This window comes from Pristiophorus japonicus, chromosome 10, assembly GCF_044704955.1.
Source record: "Pristiophorus japonicus isolate sPriJap1 chromosome 10, sPriJap1.hap1, whole genome shotgun sequence".
Taxonomy (NCBI): domain Eukaryota; kingdom Metazoa; phylum Chordata; class Chondrichthyes; family Pristiophoridae; genus Pristiophorus; species Pristiophorus japonicus.
Window position 1 is genome coordinate 195,438,759 of NC_091986.1, and position 15,587 is coordinate 195,454,345.

The following is a 15,587-nucleotide window of genomic DNA, read 5'->3' on the forward strand; positions in this document are numbered from 1 at the left end:
ACAGCTGTTTAATTCATCAGTACTGACAGGGGTAGGTTCTTGCAGGCAGATTTTGCAGCTTTTCAGATCAGGTGAACAATTAGTTGCACATGGAATTGGACCGTCTTATGGATGTAGATTTTTCCAATCGCGCCTCTGATTAATAAGCATTTTTAGTATCTGCTCAAACATCAGTACACTGACTCTATCTAATTTACATTGTGTGAGTGAGTTGACCTCCCCCCCCCCCCTCCCCTCCCCTCCTTGGATTGGGTCTTTGGAAGCTTGCCAGAGGATGATGTGAATTAAAAGAAAATCATTCATGGGATTTGGGTGTCGCTGCCAAGACCAGCATTCATTGCCCATCCCGAATTGCCTTCGAGGTGATGGTGAGCCTGAGTGGCTTGCTAGGCCATTTCAGAGGGCAGTTAAGAGACAACCACATTGCTGTGGGCCGGGAGCCACCTTTAGGCCAGACCGGGTAAGGATTTCCTTCCCTAAAGGACATTAGTGAACCCGATGGGTTTTCATGACAATCCAGTATTTTCATAGTCACCATTACTCATCCTAGCTTTTTATTCCAGATTTATTTAACTGAATTTAAATTCCCCAGCTGCCATGGTGGGATTTGAACTCATGTCTCCAGATCATTAGTCCAGGCCTCTGGATAACTAGTCCAGTAACAGAACCACTATGCTACCGTACAACAAGCAGTGACCAGTAAATTTAAAGGGCTGTGGTGACTTAAAGTAGCTGCATGCATATGGGGATAAATAAATTTTGCTGCTATTCCTAATGTATAGTTCTGCATTTGTAAAAGTTATTAAGGTAGCAAAGATGCCTGGCAAAATCCCATGGCTGGTACCAAGCTTGTTGCCCAGTAACTGAGGTGTACAACATGGCTCTGTTGTCTATAAAAAAGGATATAGAGGTACTGGGGTTGGTGCAAAAATGATTCACAAGGATGACACCAGAACTAAAAGGATATACGTAACAGCAAAGGCTGAGCAGGCCGGGGTTCCTTTCCCTATAAAGGAGAAGGCTGAGGTGTGACCTGATAGAAGTCTTTAGGATTATGAAAAGGTTTGCTAGGGTAAACATAGAGAAGATGTTTCCACTTGTGGGGAAGACCAAAACTTGGTGCCATTAATATAAGATAGTCACCGATAAATAAGGAATTCAGGAGAATCTTCTTTACTCAAAGAGTGGTAAGAATGTGGAACTCGCTACCATAAGGAGTAGTTGAGGCGAATAGCACAGATGCATTTACAGGGAAGAAAGAAAGAAAGACTTGGATGTATATAGCGCCTTTCACGACCACCAGATGTCTCAAAGCGCTTTACAGCCAATGAAGTACTTTTGTAGTGTCGTCACTGTTGGAATGTGGGAAACGCGGCAGCCAATTTGTGCATAAACAAGCTCCCACAAACAGCAATGTGATAATGACGAGATAGTCTGCTTTTTTTATTGTTGTGTTGATTGAGGGATAAATATTGGCCAGGGCACCAGGGATAATTCCTCTGCCATGGGACCTTTTACCTCCACTTGAGAGAGCAGACATATCATCCGAAAGACAGCACGTCCAACAGTGCAGCACTCCCTCAGCACTGCACTGGCGTGTCAGCCTAGATTTTTGTGATCAAGTCTCTGGAGTGGGACTTGAACCCAAAACTCTTCTGGCTCAGAGGTGAATGTGCTACCCACTGAGCCACAGCTGACACTAATAAAGCTCAATAAGTACATGAGGGATGAGTCCATTTTTAGCCCCTAGAAAACTTGTCCTGAAAATTGGATGGGGTGCAATGTGGGTGAAAATTTGGCAGGAAAGGTCGCCACCCATTTTTCCAATCAGTTATCCCGGCAAACCGAGTGTGTACTTAAAATTGACCGGGTGATTTGCTTGCCAACACCCGACCCGGATCCTGCCGTCTCCGATCTTAACCTGTTCTGCTGAGCAGGGAGCAAATGTACCCATCTGAAGCCGACAGGGTCCTTTCTTTCATTATGAAGATCGGGCTTCCAATGATGACATTGGGCCCTGACCGCTATTTTAACTCTGACCCGTGTGGGGAGCCGTTGTGACTTTGCCTTCGGGCAAAGTCAAGCGAGAAGGTGCATTTAAGGTAAGTTTTTTCAATTTTGCTTTGCGGGTCCAGGAGGAGCAGGAGTTCTCATCAACTGTTCCGGGTAAGAAGTCAGCCAACATCATGTTCATGGGAACCGGCGGTTAAAATCGCCGTGACTACATTCTGCTGCAAGCATGCGGGAATCTAACAGATTCCCGCTGGAAACCTGCTGTCAGTTAAAATCCCATGCATAAATCGGGTGATTGTTGAAAAATTGCATTCATTATTTAAAGCTTCTGGCCAAGAAATTGAGGGAAATTTTATATTGGCCAGAAATACTAAATGACGGCATGGGAAACAAAGGGTATTACAAAGCCATTTGTTATTGAAATTATGAAAGCACCGTAATTTAAATGTAAACATCTATTGAAAATAAATGTGCTGAATAATCCAACAGCTGATCACTAAAGTTACCCCCGACACTTGTGAATGCACTTAGTCCAAGTCATTCGTCATTAGAAGGCCCACCACCACCTTCTCACGGGCAACTCGAGATGGGCAATAAATGCTGGCCTTGCCAGCGACGCCCACATCCTGAGAACTAATATTGTTTTCAAATGTACAAACTAAGAAGAATAGGCCAGGAACTGAAATGCCTGTGAACTTCGATGAAGTGTTTAACTATATCGGGCAGATTTTCTTCTTATAAGCTTGAGTGTCAAGGATCACCCAGAGAGAATGCACAGAGGAAAATTGTGCAGGGATGATCCACAACGCTAATGAAGGCTGCCTGATTTCAACCCATGTGTGGCAACCAGACAAATAATTGTTATCCCCATATTTTTGTTTCCTTCCCCATCTCAATTTTCCAGGAAAACACATTGTAATGAAGCCAGACTTGCCTGTGGCAAACACAACGTTGCGGGACACCAGCCTGTACTCCACAATAGAAAATTGCGGCAACTCAATCTTATGCACTCCAGTCACAGCGTCGTCCCCGCCTCTCCAGTAGAACTGGATGTCGTCTGTCGTGTATCCATCTGAAAGCCAAAGGCAAAGCCGGCATTAGTCGGGCGTGTCGCACTTTTTGTATATTCCATGCAGATTCACCCTCGAACTACACCTTGTATTTTTTTTGGGGGGGGGGCTCATCGAGGTGAAGGATGTGAGAGCTCGGGAATGGAGCGCTTCCCATGTTTATACAATCGGTCTAAGCATCAAACGTTTTCAGATCAGGTGCAACACCAGTCAAAAGACCCTCAGCTCAGCTTCAACATTGTACATTACACTCAATCTCGGAAAGGCAAAATTTTCCAATAACGCACCAACCATTTTTAAGGGCTCTCAGAGAAGATATCCATTTAATGCCAATTTGTGTCATGCTTTATATGGCTAAAAATGATTGGATATACGCTATCCAAAGTGATCATCCTTGCAACCGAGAGAAAAAACTGCCAAATCAACAATCTGGGATGGGTTTAAACCCAGTTCCCAAAGGTGTTCAGCCCCCTGCACCATTTCATCTGATAGAAGGTGATTGCTGTGCCTCAGAGGGGAATGATACTTCTGCTGTAATGGAATAGAATTTACAATCATTTTATGCCTTTGTAGCTGAACAGAAGTCTAAATAACCTTCTAACAGGACATAGAAGGACTGGAGAAAGAGCAAAAAAGAATTACAAGGATGGTATCAGAGCTGAGAGATTACAGCGATCAGGAAAGATTGAACAGGTTGGGCTTTTTTTCTTTAGAAAAGTGAAGGCTTAGAAGTAACCTGAGAGAGGTCTTAAAATTTTCAATGGGATGGACAGAGTAGATGTGGAGAGAATGTTTCCACTTGTGGAAGAATCCAAAACTAGGGGCCATAAATACAAGATAGTAAGTAATAAATCCAATAGGGAAATATTTTCCCCTGTCCTATTCTTCAGCACTTTCTTCTCCTTCTGTTACATTCCCTCCTGTCACCCACCAATCCGATTATTCTTTTAAGCACTCTATAATGCACACCAGCCAGTAAAGCCTAGGCAAAACTCAACCTCCCCTGGTAGGCCCATGGGCCTGTGCCATAATGCCCTCTGTCAACTGTTGACATTAGAGCAGTCCAGGCTGATTCACCCTATGATTTTCTCTTCATCCCTCTGAGCAACTTCCTTTCTCACCTTGGCACATTCCATGAGGATTTAGTCAACATTCGGTACTCACATCTTTGGAGAAGACAGGGAAATACACATATGTGAACTAGCATCCCAATGCCTCTGGGGCAACGCATGGATATACCAGATTTGACACCAACAAATCAAATATAATACGTGTGCTGACTTCTTGCTGTATTATGTTACTTTTAGTTTTTTAATTTATCGTTTTGGAGACTGAATGAATTTTCTCAGCTTTAAATTAATTTGTGCTTTCCTATTTTTTCTTCGCGCATTTTTGTCATGGTAAAATATTAATAAATGTCACATATAAAGATTATTCTTTTAGGCACTCTATAACGTACACCAGCCAGTAAAACCTAGGCAAATCTCAACCTTCCCAGTAATGTCACAGCTAATTTTATAGATTGTAAAAATACAATTGGATCCTTCAAGTGCTCTAGGATGAATTTATTATGTCAGGTGTTTGTGAGCCATTACTGACTTGGATTCCACACCAATTTCCACATCACATTTGACTTGTCAATCATCGCAATCTAAGCTTTTCATTGGTTTTCAAACTGGCCCTTGAAGCTAGTTTCGAACCAATGAAAATGAGTTTATTTTTAATTGCTGCGCCTCTATAATGAAGAGCTTGCTTTGGGAGTCTCATGTGGGGTATGCAGACGATATGGCCTGCCCAATGGAGCTGATCAAGCGTGGTCAATGCTTCGATGCTGAGGATGTTGGCCTGACTGAGAACACTGACGTTGATGCATCTATCCTGCCAATAGATTTGTAGGATCTTGCAGAGGCAGCGCTGGTGGTACTTCTCCAGCATTTTGAGGTGTCTGCTGTATATAATCCACATCTCTTTTGCCATATAGGAGGGTGGGTATCACTACTGCCCTGCAGACCATAAGCTTGGTGCCGGATTTGAGGTCCTGGTCTTCAAACACTCTCTTCCTCAGGTGACCGAAGGCTGCACTGGTGCACTGAAGGCAGTGTTGGACCTCGTTGTCAATGTCTGAGGTATGAAAAATGGTCCACGTTGTCCAAGGCCTCTTCGTGGATCATTATCGGGGGGCAGTGTGGCGGGGTCACATTGGTAGAGGACCTTTGTCTTCTGGATGTTTAGCGTAAGGCCCATGCTCTCATACGCCTCGGTGAAGGTGTTGACGATGGCTTGGAGTTCGGCCTCCGAGTGTGCAGACGCAAGCGTCATTTGCCTACTGTAGTTCAATGACAGAGGATGGGAAGACTTTGGATCTGGCCTGGAGCAGTGGAGGTTGAACAGATTCCCATCAGTTCTATAATTTAGCTCCACTCCAGCGGGGAGCTTGCTAAGGGTGAGGTGGATCATTGCAGCAAGGAAGATCGAGAAGAGCTTTGGTGCGATGATGCAGCCCTGCTTGACCCCAATCCGGACATGGATTGAGTCTGTGGTGGATCCGTTGGTCAGGATCACGGCTTGCATGTCATCGTGGAGCAGACGGAGGATGGTGACAAACTTTTGAGGGCAGCCGAAAGGGAGGAGGACGCTCCATAATCTCTCACGGTTGACAGTGTCAAAGGCCTTTGTGAGGTCGAAGGTGGCCATGTACAAGGGTTGGTGCTGTTCCTTGCAATTCTCTTGTAGTTGTCTCGTGGTGAAGATCATGTCCATTGTACCCCTCAGTGGATGGTATCTGCAATGCGACTCTGGGAGGAGCTCTTCAGCCACAGGGAGAAGACGGTTGAGGAGGATTCTTGCAATGACTTTCCCAGTGGCCGACAGCAGAGAGATTCCTTTGTAGTTACCGCAGTTGGACTTGTCCCCTTTTTTGAAGATGGTCACGATTACGGCGTCCCTGAGATCTCCTGGCATGCTCTCCTCCTTCCAGATAAACATAGAAAATAGGAGCAGGAGTAGGCCATTCGGCCCTTCGAGCCTGCACCACCATTCAATAAGATCATGGCTGATCATTCCTCCAGTACCCCTTTCCTGCTTTCTCTCCATACCCCTTGATCCCTTTAGCCGTAAGGGCCATATCTAACTCCCTCTTGAATATATCCAATGAGCTGGCATCAACAACTCTCTGCGGCAGGGAATTCCACAAGTTAACAACTCTCTGAGTGAACCAGTTTCTCCTCATCTCAGTCCTAAACGGCCTGCCCCTTATCCTAAGACTGTGTCCCCTGGTTCTGGACTTCCCCAACATTGGGACATTCTTCCCACATCTAGCCTGTCCAGTCGAGTCAGAATCTTATATGTTTCTATGAGATCCCCTCTCATCCTTCTAAACTCCCGTGTATAAAGGCCCAGTTGATCCAGTCTCTCCTCATATGTCAGTCCAGCCATCCCTGGAATCAGTCTGGTGAACCTTCGCTGCACTCCCTCAATAGCAAGAACCTCGTTATTAAATGGGTCCTTACGTCATTAAGTACCAGCCCTCACTTTTTGCGGCATGTTTAATTCCTTTTAGCAATGTAAAGGCAGTAATTTCTTGGCACCCACGGGGAGGTTGATGGTGAGCTCCTATTTCCAGGAAGGCCACAGTGGATCGGCGCAAGTCATCCAGCAATTTGAGCCAATTCGCAATTTAAGGCATATTGCTCCCTCGCCACAAATTGCTGGGCTTAGTTACACACTAATAACGCTGTGTGCATTAAACTAGCTGTTACTTTCCCAGCAAATTCAGTGCCATTATCTCTTTAAATAATTACAAGTTTCCTGAGGCACCTTTCCCCCCCCCCGCCCCCGGCTCTCCAATTGAAGATTCCTCTGTCGGCCGTGCACGCACTTGAACGAAACACTTGCAATGGCCTGGGTTGAAACAATGGACTAAATATCTGTTCAAACTGCTTGTATTGGGCTTGAACTCCTGATAATGAAGTAGGTCTCTGCTCGAACCCAGGGGGCCCAGCAGCACGTGAAGTCAAGCGCATTAAAGCACACGGAGAGCAAATTGCATCCCACTGTTTGCTTCATTCAGGCTGAATCTGATTAAAATCTGAGCATTATTCGGCCCGTGTTGTAGATAAACATCGGAACTCTGCCTAATCAAACTGAAATGATGAAGCGTTTAATGCTTTCTGACTCCCAGCTGCAATTTTCCCATGTGGCGACGCGCGCACACGCCAAGACATTTAAAAAAGAAAAATATATTTTTTTTAAAGAAACCAAGTTCGTCTCTATCTCGCGAAAGAAAAAAAATGTTAAATCACACTGTGACTTGTAACAAGATTTTTTCCCCCGCGGGTTGGGCAAGGGGTAAGGGGATAGAGTTCATAAAACTAACGCTAGTGGTTGAGAATTTTTTGCTGCAGGGCCTGCTTCTCCTGAGAGTACTCACAGCTTTCTATTTCCAGCGTGCAGTTTTGTTCATCCAGTGGGTACCTCCGCAGATCCATCATACATGCAGCTGTTGTTGTGATTCTGCATCAAAGCAAAGAAAGAAAAGGTCACCATGGTAGCTGCTTTTTATTCCTAATCACTGTGCGCGCATCTGTTAACAAGGCAGGGCATTAACTCCTCTGAATTCTGGCCATTTGCTCCCCTGAGCTTCCCTCCCCGAATTCCCAATATGCCACATTACATGCTCTTCCGCTTCCCTGCATTCTCACTTTATTGAAATCGGGACGACAACAACAACTTGCATTTATGTAGCACCTTCAGCGTAGTAAAAGATCCCAAGGCGCTTCACAGGAGCGTTATCAAACAAAGTCTTGACACCGAGCCGCACAAGGTGATATTAGAGCAGATGGCCCAAAGCTTGGGCAAAGAGATAGGCTTTAAGGAGCGTCTTAAAGGAGGAGCGAGAGGTAGAGAGAAGCAGAGGTTTAGGGAAGGAGTTCCAGAGCATAGGACATTCGCAACTGAAAGCACGGCCACCAATGGTGGAGCGATTAAAATCGGGGATGCACAAAAAGGCCAGAATTACAGAATTACATCTCGGGGGGCGCTGGAGGAGATTACAGAGATAGGGAGGGGCAAGGCCATGGAGGGATTTGAAAACAAGGACGAGAATTTTAAAATTGAGGTGTTGCTCAACCGAGAGCCAATGTAGGTCAGTGAGCACAGGGGTGATGGGTGAGAGTTAGTATATGGGACTCACTGCATTATCATCTGCTCTATCTCCTGTTCCTAGGACCTCAAAACTCTCTGCAGCTCCTTACCTCTCTCAGTCTTCCTTAACTCCTACAGGCTTTAACCAGCCATGTTTAGAATTACCTAAGAACTGCTACTGATTTCTCATGTCGTCTTGTTGCATCGTGAGTCTGGGTCCTTTACTCCACTTTCTCAATTTTGAAAAGAAACCCTATAACCTTTAACATGAACAGTCCTGAAGTGATCAGCCTTGAGGTGGGCAATTACTGATGTTTAAAATCCCTCACTACTCTTTTAGCACAGGTGTTAATCCATTTATTTTAATCACATTAAATCTCTATTAAAATGGCAGCGAAAGGAATTTTAGACATGCGTTCCTACATTGGTTTCCAACAGGCATCATGACCCAATGGGTTTTCATTTTACAAACGAAACAGGAGATTTGAGAGGTGCCAGACTCTGATGCCTACCAGCGTGGTGAAACATTTAAAGACCCTGAGTCACGATGAACTCCAAATGATTCATCAAGTTGGATAAACATAAGGTCTATCTGGAGCATCAGCCGAGCCAGTCTGTATTCAACCCAGATGATGATAGATAGACCCTTACATCGAAAAGTATATTGTTTAGTCAAGCACAGGAGAAGTGCACTTCTTAAATATACTCAACGGCATTTTCATTACTTTCACGAACCCTCCTTGTGATTTTATTGTCAGTTGTGGCTATTGGATGAACACGTTTCCAGCATAAGATCCCATTAAGAGCAACAAAACTCATGTTTAACAGTAATATATACAAGGCAGTGAATAATCCAGGGAAAATGAGCCTTCTGAAGTATGTTTCCTTTGTTTAAAATTCCCCCAGTTAGAGCAAACACAGCTATGTCTTTCATCTACAAAGGACAAACCATGTTTAAACAGCAGCTCTTTGTTCCACCTAATAGTGGGATCCAGAATTATTCTCAGCAGAAAAATTGAACGCAGTTAAGTCTCAGGATTCCGAGGCTCCGGTTCTGGGGCACGACATTGGTTGTGGTGATCACCGGTTGGAAAATCCAGCCATGACGTTGCATGCCCAACTTGCCTCAAGCCGATTTTCCGCGAGCAAGTAAGGAGCCGACAAACGAGGCCTTGTTATCGGCGTGCGCAGGCCTCATTTAAATTGGGTAAATCAGGTCCCACGTTGAATCTTCCTACTTAGGGAAGAGGCTCCATCCACAGTGTGCCGATAAATGGGAGTCCTAGGACTTGGCCTTCTTAAAGGGAGATGAAAGTTTAAGTCCCTGCTAAAAATCTCCTCTTGCATTTAATTATATTTTGCTCTGCATATTAGTTACCTTTGCTAGATAGTCCAACACTTTAGCATTCCCCGCTGCCGCTCGCCAGTCATCAACAAATAACCGGTGGACCAATTAGCCGTGGTCCTGTCGCCGACCTCAGTTTTTTTTTAAGCTATGAGGAAAGATTGGATAGGCTGGGTTTGTTTTCTCTGGAACAGAGGAGGCTGAGGGGAAACCTTATTGAGGTGTATAACATTATGAGGGGCCTAGATAGAGTGGATAAGAAGGACCTATTTCCCTCAGCAGAGGAGTCAACAATCAGGGGGCATAGATTTAAAGTAATTGGTAAGAGGGTTAGAGGGGATTTGAGGGGAAATTTCTTCACCCAGAGGGTGGTGGGGGTCTGGAACTCACTACCTGAAAGGGTGGTAGAGGCAGAAATCCTCACCACATTTAAAAAGTGCTTGGATGTGCACTTGAAGTGCTGTGACCTACAGGGCTACGGACCAAGAGCTGGAAAGTGAGATTAGGCTGGATAGCTCTTTGTCGGCCGGTGCGGACACGATGGGCGGAAATGGCCTCCTTCCGTGCTGTAAATTTCTATGATTCAGGCGCAACACAACTTCTAGGTTACCATGTTTCCATTTTGCTGCAGTCGACGGCACCCTCATTAGTCGAAAGGAAAGAAACAATGGGTGCACGGTTCTTTGGCGAACAGGGTTAGAGCACTGCATCTTTGGCTGCTGATCCCAGCGAGAAACCGCCCTGACAGCAGAGGAGCAGCTCGGCCAAGACACCCAACAACGGTTAGTTGTTCCAGCACTGCCAGCTGAACCTTTGAGGTAAGGCTGCAAAGGAAATCAAAGTCGGGAAAGATGTAAAATGGGCTGCTGATTCGCTATCGCCTGTTTCACACTATCGCACAAAGTCAACATTACGCACCCACCCCCCCACCCCCATCCCCCGCCCCGCCCCCGCCAGTGTGTGCAAAAGTTGTATACAATCCTTCAAATTGTACTTCTCAGAGGATACGGCAGATACCCAACTAAGAAGGTTCATGCCATCGATTGATGGGCCTCACAAGAAATGTGAGGGTTGTCAGGACCAATAGTTTGCTACTAATGATAAACTGACATCAGTTGCTCGCAATGCAATGCTTGTAGTCCATACTCACTGACATGCCCTTCCCTGCAAAAAACAGGTACATGGAAACCGCGTGGACCAACAATTTCCCAATTAAAAACCGAGCTAATATACACCCAGCGTCCACAATTATTGATTCTGTGACCTCTGCTGCAGGAAAAGTAAAATGTTGAAGAATTGGACTACTTGAGGCACACGATTGCTTTGCAGGACAGCAGCTGCCAGCACATTCCTCTAATAGAAAGCAAGCTTGGATTCAGAGATGGGAGGGATATGTTTGTTTCTGAGGAACATTGCAATTTCTGGCACTTGAGGTTGTATACAGCGAATGGGACATGTAAAATAATGGCGTGTGTGGAAATAAGCTCATGAAACATTTATCACAACTTCCTAAAGTCTTTGAGGGCCTAATGTACTGGAGCTCTGTGTTTGGCATCCTTGACAAATGCTAGCAAGAATAATTAATAGTTGCAAGGAAGGCAGTTAAAGCCAGTAATAGAATCGTGTGGCTCAGATGATACGTATAAGCCACTTGAGCTTGCTGTTTGTAATGTGGTCTGATTTGCTAAATTGTGCTTGTGTGTTGTGACTTCTTGCTGCCAATTATTGTACTTGAAGGCGACAGATAGGGCTGAAAGACTGTGGCTTGGAGTTGATAGGCAGGCAGACTTTCATGGGTGTTATTGTTCCGTCTCTCAGGTAGAAGCGGGGGGAGGGGGCGGGGGAGCATTGATCTCATGGGTAAGAAAAACAGACAGAATCCAAATTGTACTTGGGGTTGTGTGTGCCTCACACCCACCCCCCTCTCCTTTAATGATCAGGAGGCAGAGTGAATGATAAACATGGAGAAATCTGGAGCTTCCATTGCCCTTGCATTCCTGGCTGGAGAAGCATATGGGGGAGCGATGGCCAAAAGATTGGGAAGGAAAAATAATAAACATCAGTGGAAATATTTATTTCCCCCCCCCACCTCCCCCCAAGAGTGGCCGGTGTCAACAGCTGGCAGCTGAAATGAAGGGAGTGATTTTAACCCGACTCGCTCAGCAAAAACCTGGCAGGCGGGCAGTTAAAATCGCCCTAGCTCTTACCCGTCCGAAAGCTGCCATGATTGCAACATCTCCAATTTCAACCTGCTCTCCCAAGCAGGCAGCAAGGGCACATGCACGGAGCCAACAGGGTCCTTCTTTACATATGCATGTTGTGGCCCGATGACATCACTGAGACCCGACTATAATTTTAACTCAGGCCTGAGCGGGGAATCCACGAGTTAAAATCGGGGCCTTATCTGAGAATTTCACTCGCGCAGAAGTGCCAGTAAAATTCCGGTTAAATTGTTGTTCTCGTCTCATTTCAAGACTATCCTATGAAATTCTTGAGCCTACAATGCATATTTGCAATGTAGAGACAGTGAGCTTTCCAAGCTAGGCTGGCCCACATCCTGGCATTTTACAACTAGTGTCACTTGGTCGACAATGAACGGTTCGGCACTAATGGGTGAAATTTCAAAGCAGTAACTTGATTCCCACTCAATTGCATGTTTTCCTTTTAGTGCAATTAGGAAAACATGCAATTGGTGGGAATCCTACAGACCTGCTGCGTTTACTCCCTGATTTGGGTCCCAGGTCAGTCTGAAGTTACAACGTCCTCTTAAAATGATTGGAGCTAATCAGCTGACTCCAACCCATCAGTGACATCACTGGAAGGACCTCTGGGGAAGCAGTCATGGTCATTACAGAGGAGGACTATTTTTGGGGCAGGAAGATTGAAGTTTTGCTTTGCAATGGTAATAAATATTTGATAACCATATAGTTTTTACATCGACACAGTAGAGAGTACTTTGAATAAAAAATATTCCCCCATGAACTTCCATCCACTTCCCATTAAAAGCTTTGATGAATTTATGGTTCTGTCTTACCACTTGCATCCTGAAGATGGCGACTTATGCTTTGGTAGCGTTACATTAGCTAACAGTTCTCCCGTACCTGAGACAGGTTGCCATTTTTTCCACACATGAGTTGGACGGTGCACGGTGACAGGCTATTCAACTATGGTGGCCATCACGGCAGAACCGGATTCTACCCCCACTCTGGGCTGAATTTTAATGGGAGAAGGCGGGCTGGGGGTGAGGAGCACCGAGGGGATCGACAAAACCGGGAGAATGGGTTTCCCGCAGGCCCTGGCTAATTTAACGGCAGGGCCTGATTTGGATGGGAAAGCCTGTTTCCGACCTGCAGCCAGCCAGATTGAGAGGCCGGTTGGCTCTGGGCACTAGGCCGCACAGAGGAGGGAGGGAGGGATCAGATCGGGGGGATGGAGGAGCGGCGGGGGGTGGTGTCTGCAGATCGATGGGGTGGAGGAGCATCTGCAGATCGTCGGGGGGAGGAATGGAGGGCGGGGTCTGAAGATTGGGGTCTGGGGAGCGGCCACAGCAGTGGGGTAGGGAGGGAAGGAGGGGTATTCTGAGGAACGGGGACTGGTATGGGTTGTGGTTTGAGTCCTGGGGAGGGTGATCAGAGGTCTCATTGGGGGTTCTCCAATCGCAGGGTTGGGTTAGGCAGAGACTCTGCATCCAGAAGATAAGTGTAAAGCCACTTACCTCCTGGATGCATCAGTCCTCGCAGTGCATTAGTTGGCGGGTTTTATGAGGTGTTTTTGTTTAATTTATTCATTCATGGGACGTGAGTGTCGTTGGCAAGGCCATGAGGTGGTGGTAGTGAGCCACCTTCTTGAACCGTGTGGTGATACTTCTTTGTAGTGCTTTAGTACGACTGAGTGGCTTGCGAGGCTATTTCAGAGGGCAGTTAAGAGTCAACCACATTGCTATGAGTCTGAAGTCCCATGTAGGCCAGACCAGGTAAGGGCGGCAGATTTCCTTGCCTAAAGGATATGTGAACCAGATAGGTTTTTATGACAACCCGGTAGTTGCATGGTCACCATTACTGATACCAGCTTTTTGTAAATTCCAGTTTTATTTAATTAACTGAACTTAAATTCCCCAGCTGCCGTGGGTCTCCAGGTCATTAGTCTAGGCCTCTGGATTACCAGTCCAGTAACGTAACCACTGTGCAAAATCCGACCAGCTAAAGTTAAATACAAAATGGATGTTAAAGCAGAGGCTTCCAGACTCATTATAATATTTAGATAGATGGTCCGTCTCCTGGCAACGGATTGGCTATCTGCCACTATTGAAACCGGAAGTGGGCGGGTTGGAGGCGGAGTCACATCGGGATTCAGATTTTTCACATTTTAACTACCACCCACGTCCCAACCCACCCGATTCTTTATGTTAGAATTCCCCCCTTGATGTCTGCGCGCAAACAGCGGGAAATTTTAACCTCATCCGTCCATTAGGCAACTGACGGGATGGGGGCGCGGAACGCTGGGGGGCACCACCAGATCCCGTGGGATTCTCACCTGGCGAGTTAGCTTAAAGTGATCCCCATACTCTTCCAGCCGGGGTCTATTGGTTAACAAGTCAAAAGCAAGGACCCTTGCCAATGTTCACCTTTCCCTGGGCCACAAGACTGAGGATAATTTCTGATGCCTCAGTGTCGCTCATCCTGAGATCAGCTCACACAACCTGGGGCTTTCCTGCGCTGCATGTAGAAGGACATTTACAAATGCATGTTGAAAAGGCTAGATTGAGCAGAAGCTGCAAGCTATGAAATGAAGAATGCATTAAGGAAATAATCTATACGGTCGGCACTTAAATATTTCATAAATTTACTTTTATTCTGCACAAGGGCAAAAGAGCTTTACAATCAATCCCTGCTGCAGACATTAGATTTATTTCCTTTCTTCAATATTGCATCAATAAAGATACAGGGATTTCCAATTTCACTAGCGAGCCACGGAAAACTAACTGAAGCAATCTACAAATGACATCACTCGTGCTTTGAGTGACAGGACAAAAACAGCAGTCGCTCATATACTATTCTGATTGGTAAATAATTAAAGCAAAACACATTTGTGTCAAAAATACACGAACATGGATTAAAGCTACAACATGCATAAAAGATGAACAGCAGCGATGAAGTCGACTTAAAAGGCAGACTGTGGAGAGTGCATCTTTACACAGTATTCAGCCACTCTCACTAACTATCTTTAGTCTGATGAAGGAGCATGACATCATTAGTTTGCGTGTTTTAAAATTAAAATAACGAAGTATAAAGAAGAACACAATTCAGTGTCTATTCTCTGGTGCTTACAATGCATCATTGACCTGCCTTGTCATGTTATTATCCAATTCTCACGACGGCCTTGAGAGTAAAGGCACCGTCCGGTGCAGCATTGGGGCTGTGCAGATCAGAAGATGCCGGCGGTGAAATTGGACTCAGCCGGCAACACAAAACGGGCGATGGCAAATCGGCTGCCTGCTTTACAATCCGTCAGATTGTCTGTTCTGCACCTGGGCTGCAACAATTAGCCTCAGTGTCCCTGGACTGGGGGAGGGAAAAAGCAGCTGGGTCCAGCTGCGTTCAGGGAAACGTGGCCCATATGCAGCCTAACCAGCTGTCCCAATATCAGGTTTGCCTCGGGCCTTCTAGGCCACCTTTTGGGTTTTGGAAGCTCACAGATGCAGCCATCAGAACGCATTCGTAGACACTCAAGAGTAAAGAGTTGTTCTTTTTCCCTAAGTTTGGCACAAATTGACATCCCTTTGGAGGACACTAATGCTGGACTTTTTACAGCAACAAGTGCGCTACAGGCAAATCCACAAGTTGGAGTATCTTTAGTGATTTGGCAAAACCTCTATAATTGGAAATACAGCAATGGCATAAAAAGCAATTACTACCATTGCAAAAGATTATTCAAAGGGGGTCAGAAAAGGCTCTGGTTATAAGGTTACTTCTTAAATATCTGGTTGGTTCAGTAGTGAGTGAGCTTTTAAACTCAGA

At 45.6% G+C, this 15,587-nt stretch overlaps 1 protein-coding gene across 2 annotated transcripts in view; it reads right to left on the minus strand.

The window, feature by feature from the left end:
- The window catches only part of gabrb3 (gamma-aminobutyric acid type A receptor subunit beta3), a 362,713-nt gene that overhangs the window by 65,647 nt on the left and 281,479 nt on the right, over nt 1–15,587 (minus strand). Inside the window, exons 5-6 of one of the 2 annotated variants that reach the window (XM_070892455.1) lie at nt 7,513–7,595; nt 2,948–3,085 (exon numbers count right to left, since the gene is read on the minus strand). In XM_070892455.1, coding sequence (XP_070748556.1) covers nt 2,948–3,085; nt 7,513–7,595 — 221 coding nt within the window. The remainder of the gene's footprint in view (nt 1–2,947; nt 3,086–7,512; nt 7,596–15,587) is intronic. The other variant, XM_070892456.1, reaches the window with a different exon arrangement.